General features: G+C 27.0%; 1 protein-coding gene across 1 annotated transcript; it reads left to right on the forward strand.

The window, feature by feature from the left end:
• The first annotated feature begins 239 nt into the window (after positions 1 to 239).
• Positions 240 to 5,970, forward strand: LOC145848941 (laminin subunit beta-1-like). The gene is made up of 7 exons (XM_082954107.1): positions 240 to 373; positions 1,209 to 1,347; positions 1,578 to 1,710; positions 2,068 to 2,244; positions 2,789 to 2,952; positions 4,785 to 4,974; positions 5,638 to 5,970. Exons 1-7 carry the CDS (start codon positions 331 to 333, stop codon positions 5,674 to 5,676), a joined length of 885 nt encoding a protein of 294 aa, XP_082810233.1. The 5' UTR covers positions 240 to 330; the 3' UTR covers positions 5,677 to 5,970.
• Positions 5,971 to 6,643: the final 673 nt, after the last annotated feature.

Consider the following 6,643-nt stretch of genomic DNA (forward strand, 5'->3'; position numbering starts at 1 on the left):
TGTTTTCATGAAATTATTATTCATCCAAGCTATACTTAACTTATATAATAAAAGAAGTAGTGAAGAGTTTCTTGTGGTTAATGCAAAGCTTTAAACGTCTCTGTAGAGAAGATACTACGAGACAACAGCGGAAACCTAAACTAAACGCTTGGCTGAGTTTGAAGTGAACAAAAAAGAGCTAACGAGAGAGGGCGAAGCGGCGAAAAATGTAGGCCGCACCTATTGACGCTAAACTTTAAAGTCAAACGAACAACACATACGATAAATTAAAAATTGTTTTTATTTTTTTTTCGTTTAATATAACAACTTTGGAGTGTTGTTAAAATAAAAATGAGTTCTTTTGGACTTCTGTTAATTATTCTAATTAGTATAGGTAAGAAAAGTTGTGTTTTTCATTGAAAAACAAGTGGTGTTATTTTTAATATTGTACATAACATAAAACTTATTTTAAGTTTAAAATAATGCATATCGTCAAAAATATTTCATTAAAATTATGTACTTTATATCAACATCTGAAGTTAGATTAAAAAGTAAAAATAAAATTACGATAGCAATGATTTTACACGTTTATTTATAAGTTTTAAAGTGTTTTATGAAATTTACTAATATAAATGCATTTCAAACCTACAGCTGATGATTAAAGACATTTTTATTGTTTTAAAGACATATGTTCTGGTATTTTTAAATTCAATATTTCTCAATAAGTTATGTATATATATATACATTCTATATCAACATATGTTCTGGTTTTTTGAAAATATATTTTTCTTAATAAATCATTTAAAAGCCCTTCAAGTGGGCTCTGTGGAAAGTGATTAAGTTTAATTATCACATTAATAATACACAAAAAAGAATTTTGTAGTATAATATGTAAACTTAAACACTTTTAGTTTTGTTTTTTAACTAATAAACAGTTTGATAACAACGTGAACAAGTATAAGTTAAAATAATATTTTTATACGTATAGAAGTGCAAAGAAGTTTTCATACATATAAAAAACTTTAATATTTTCGTATAGTTACTGTGTTGTGGTAAATAAGGTTCTCTTTTAATTCGCTATAATTACTAAAATTAAAAATAAATTAAACAATTTAACTTTGATATAACAATACACAAATGAATAATGGAGTTTAGAAAATAAAAGAAAGTTTCAAGACTACCTAGTTCATATTTGATTAATTTAGGTATAGAAATATTTTTAATTGCAGGAGTTGAAAATGTTAGAGCGAACTGCGATGGCGGTTCATGCTTTCCTTCAACTGGTAATCTGCTCGATGGTCGAGGACACATGCTGCATGCCTCATCAACTTGTGGACAAAATGGGCCCGAACCGTTTTGTATTGTAAGGTAAACAAACCGTTTAGCTGTCTTTTGCTTTGAACTGGTATTTAATATAGAAATATTACTTCCTCTATTACATTTTGCACGTGACTCAATTTGTTTTTTAACAACCCAACTAAGTGATGATAAACTGAAGTTTTAACGTTTATTTTTAGTTTTAAAATCAATATTAATAGTCTCTGGAAAATATTAAAAAATAGTTTGTAACTGAAGATAAACTAAATGATTTTGTCTAGCCACTTAAAGGATTTGAAGAAATGTTTTACCTGTGATGCAAGCAATCCAACTCAATCACACCCAATCCAAAATGTAATTACAACATTTCAAGATGACGAAACTTGGTGGCAGTCAGAACAAGGATTAGAAAATGTAAATGAGCTTTTTAATATATTTTTAGATAGAAAACATCTCAGCTTTGCGGACAACATCTAAAAAAATTTCTACAAGATATAATTAAGCATATCGAAAACTTATATGACTAAAAGAGCAGTAACACATACTTTAAGTAAATAACCAAAGTTTTTTTAAATCTAAAATAGCTAAGTTTAATACATTTTCTATGGTAAAGTTATAGAATAAAAGCTAAAATTAATGTAAAATATTGTTAACAAAAATATTTTTCTACAATTATAAAACATAACTTTTATTTTTAACTACATCAGAAAAAATTAAACTGAAGCTTTACAAATTATCAGTTACTTTAAGTAGAAATAAAAAACTGTATAGGTCAACGTTCAGCTTGATTTGGAAGCCGAGTTTCAGTTTACTCATACTATCATGATTTTCAAAACATTCAGACCAGCAGCCATGTTTATTGAGCGATCCATGGATTTTGGAGAAACCTGGGCAGTATATCGCTACTTTGCTCGAGATTGTGAAAAGTCTTTTCCAGGAGTGCCAACAGTAAGTGATGACGAAAAGTTTTATAGTAATATAAAGTTTTACTTTAAATACTAAACAAAGGTTTTTAATTTTTAAAAGAATAAATTTTAAAACTTTACAGATTCTATTTTTTGGTTTTTTCTAGCTTTTTCTTTTAATGGATAAAGTAAAATTTTATGATAAGATTAGAGAACAACATTATTTAGCTTTTTGTTTTTAACGTGTACGACTACTACGTAAATCGCAAAACAACTTTCTTAAACAATATTTGTATAAAAGCTAATAAATTTTATAAACATATGCTTAGGCATAATTCAAAACTTACTAAAATAATATTTGTATACAAGTTTTGAATTCTGCCTAAGCATATGTTTTTAAAATTTACTAGCTTTTGTACATATTGTCTCAGCTAGTAGATTGTAAAACTTATCTTATTAGTTAATGTTTTATATAACTTTTTGAATCAAAAGGAAAAATTTAAAATTATTTTCAAACACAATACACAATAAATGTAATGCATTAAATTCTCAAAACTAAAAACTAATTGATTGGTACTTGTATCTAGTGGCCTCCACAAGAAGTTGATCAAGTTGTATGTGACACAAGATACTCAGAAATTGAACCTTCTGAAGGAGGTGAAGTAATTTTTAGAGTTTTAGAACCATTTATTACCATCGAAGATCCCTATGCTCCACGTATTCAAAACCTTCTAAAGATTACCAACCTTAGGTTAGAATTCTTTACGAAATAAATCGTTATGTAAAATAAAAGTAAAAGGTTTTCAAAATCATAATTAAAAACCTATAAAAGTAGTTAGAAAACTAATACAAACTGCCAAATAGTTACAGAAACATTGTCCCTAAAATCAATCAATTTAAGTTGAAAACTGGTTAGAATTTATTTTCGAAGTTATTACTAAACAAAGTTTAATACTGAAAAGCTTCACATAAAAAACATTCGAATTTTTTTCATTATTTGTTGTTAAACTTAAAATATCAATTTAGTTTTCTTTTAAATTCATAGAAATGAGAATACACTCTCAAAATCGGTTTTATTGACGTTTTTAAAAGATAAGAATAATAGCTTTTATTTGAACTCACACAATTTAAGCTTTACCTAAATTAACAAGGTGAATGAGTATAACAGCAAATAAAACTATTAAGTACTGCTCCTTTTTAAAAGTTTCCACAAGCAAAGTTGTTCGCTAAATACAAACAAAAATTTCAGATTGTTTTAACTATGACCTTTTGTACAAGAGCACCTTTTAAGTCGATTAGACAAAAGTGTTTACTTTATGACTTATAAAATTCAAAATAAAAGTTTTAAAACTACGTAAGAAGAATAAAACACAACTATTAGTCATGAGAGTTCGTACAATATTTTAAAGAATTTTTCGTTAGCTTTAGAGTTTTGATTTTACAATCATGTATAACAAAATTATCGTGATTTTTTGCGCAGATGAAATAAATAAATGTATAACATATTTAAATATCACAAACAAAGCAAACTTTTATTTTATGAAAAATTGTAGTATGCTGATATTTCAGTTTAAGAGTTTTTTTGTTGATGCTTAAAACTTGAAAAAAAATATTGTAGTAAATATGTTTACAAATAAAAGAAAAACTTTCTACAAGTTGTTTATTTTTTTGTGTTACATATGCGGTTTTTATTTTGTATGTGTTATGTCAGGGATCGGCAAAAAGCAATCCGCAGGCCAAACACGCCTCTCAAAGCATAAGTCTGCGGCTCGCGAGGTATACGTTTTTAAAACAATAAAGTCAGTATGTTTAGTAAAACTTTACAATCTTGATTTTAATTTAAACATCATCAACTATTAGTGCTTTGTTGTGACTAATGTTAGTATATTTTTGATATAAGTTACTATAGTTATACTGATTACTACAGTTATTTTACATTATGGTGAATAAGGAAGACTTTTTTTAAACAGTGCAGCTCGCGAGCAACTCTTTATATAAAATACTTTTTAAAGTCTGCTGATCAAAATCATGCTCTTTGTGCTATAGTTTGTATTTTCGTCATAAGTCTATGTAAACTTTTTAATTTACTAATTACTGCAGCCAGTATTTATTTCGGCCATCGTCAACAAGTTGAGATGTTTTTCGCCATCGAATATAAACAATGAACTTCACCGCACGATCTACAACAACAGCATCCGACTTTACCCACAAACGGACGCTTCAGTACTTGGTACTTAAGCCCGCTTGGTTAGATCACAACAGCGGTTTCACGCGACTATTCCTGCCTGATGAGTCCTAATAAGGACGAAACCGGTCGTAGGATTGTCTCGGATGCTGTTGTTGTAGATCGTGCGGTGAAGTTCATTGTTTATATGTCTAATTACTGCAGAAAACTTTTATAATTCAAGTTTTTGTTAGTTTAGATCAGGATTTTCCAAACAGCTTTTCAGAAGACCCCTTTAAAGATATAAAAATTAAGATGAAGACTTAATTTTGTATAAAAATTTAGTGTTGATCATTTCGTTTGTACAATAATTGTACACAGTAAATTTAATTTTGTTTAAAATTGTATAACATTAAAAGATTCAATTTCACCGAATTGCATACACTTGGAGACGATTTGCTCGATTCTCGCAAAGACATTAAAAACAAGTACTACTACGCTTTGAAAGAGCTTATTGTTCGAGGAAACTGCTTCTGTTATGGACATGCTGACTCATGCTCTCCTATTGCAGGAGTTCCTCAGCCTGATGAAGACATAAGCAAAATAATGGTTAGTCTTTGTTTCTGTTACTAATTAAAAATAATACTTATAAATTATAAAATTTTAATACAGTTTTTCACCAAAAATCAAATATTACAAACAAAATTTTTAATCATCTTAAATAAAAAGAATATTTTATTTATACTGTATTCTCTTTAGCGCTTGTTTTTAAAAAGTTTTAGTTAGTAAACTGTAAAAGTATAAATATTCGAAGAAGTTTAGCGATGATTACAGCTTTAAAACTAATTTTTAAGTAATTTGTAATATGATTTTATAAAATACATGTATAATGTTTCGGAACTATCTAAAACCGTTTTTAGTAAAGATATTTATTATGACGTGCTTGTAGTACAACTAAAGTTATTAACTTTTGTACTTTCACATACAACTTTAAGTGAAATTAATTTAATAACCATGTATGTATAGTTTTTGTTTAAAAAATAATTTATAAAGTTTCCTAAAAGTAGTTTAGTTACTTAATTTTTGAATATTATAACACCTAAAAGTTACTTAAAAAGTACTAATCAACTGATATACACATACCTATATACTTTAAAGTAAAGTTAAGATTTTAAAACTAAGTATTAAAAATAAAAATTCAATATAAAATTTATTATGTTGCCGTTATACACCGATTTGGAACAAATTCAACGATTGAATTGAAATCAAAAGCAACAATTTGGATCTATGACTTCGGTTGGTGAAATTTAACACGTAACAGTGTTTTGAAGAACCTCCATTGCTTGCTTAAAAAAAACGTCACTTAATAAAGCTTTAAATAAGTGTATACATCAATGTGTACATTGTACAATCTGTTTTATTATTTACAAACAAGTGTATAACACAGTTTTCTATTTCATTTTACTTGATTTTTCGATGTTTGATCATCTTTATCAACAGTACATATAATATTAACTTATAAATTATCCATAGTTTTAAGTCTAACTTGTTTTATTTTTGTTTTTGGTTTTCATCACTTCGTGTCATGATTTGGAATTTAATCAAATTGTATTCAAACATACGAAAAATACGAAAAATATAGAGTGAAGAAGAACGGTCTCATAAAGTAAGTTTTAACACGTGGGCCTATGACAAGTTATTGAAAATGCCCGCTTGATTCAGTATTGTAATGTAGCTGAACTTTTAGAGACTGTTTAGGATGAAGCAAGTTTTTGCCAGCTGTTTGTTGTAAATTAATTTTTTATGATTGAAATAAGAAACTAAATGCTTTTCAATTAATAGAAAAATTGTTCACTATTGTTGATAATAACTAGTTACGCTTTGTAGTAAACATTTTTCTGTGTAAAGATCAATTATCACTACATTTAATTTAAAATTTTACTTTTATCTGGTTAGTTTGTAGAACTATTTTTAAGCAGAAGTAAGTTTTTTTATTCTTTGGCTACAAAACTTAACACAAGTGACTAAAATTTTAGTTTTAGAGATTAAGGATTTGTACTTTTTATAGCAATAAATACAAAGAACCTAATATAAGGCTTAAGTGATATGTTTTAAATTTTTTCCTAGTATGTAATTACATAAAGTTTGTGCAATTATTAAAAATTTCTAAACTTTATCAGTGTTTTTAGTATTGGATAATGCTTTTTCTAACAGAATAATTTAGAATTAGTATTTGTGGTAATGGTTTAGCTTAGCAACAATAGTATTTTTTGTGGAA

The sequence above is a fragment of the Thalia democratica genome, unplaced genomic scaffold (assembly GCF_965202585.1).
Source record: "Thalia democratica unplaced genomic scaffold, ktThaDemo2.hap1.1 HAP1_SCAFFOLD_1865, whole genome shotgun sequence".
In the NCBI taxonomy this organism is placed as follows: Eukaryota; Metazoa; Chordata; class Thaliacea; order Salpida; family Salpidae; genus Thalia; species Thalia democratica.

Coding starts and splice junctions, on each gene's coding strand:
- LOC145848941 (XM_082954107.1), top strand. CDS start 331: ATGAGTTCTTTTGGACTTCTGTTAATTATTCTAATTAGTATAG. Junction 1,348..1,577: donor GAACCGTTTTGTATTGTAAG/GTAAACAAACCG, acceptor GATTTTGTCTAG/CCACTTAAAGGATTTGAAGA. Junction 2,953..4,784: donor CTAAAGATTACCAACCTTAG/GTTAGAATTCTT, acceptor TAACATTAAAAG/ATTCAATTTCACCGAATTGC.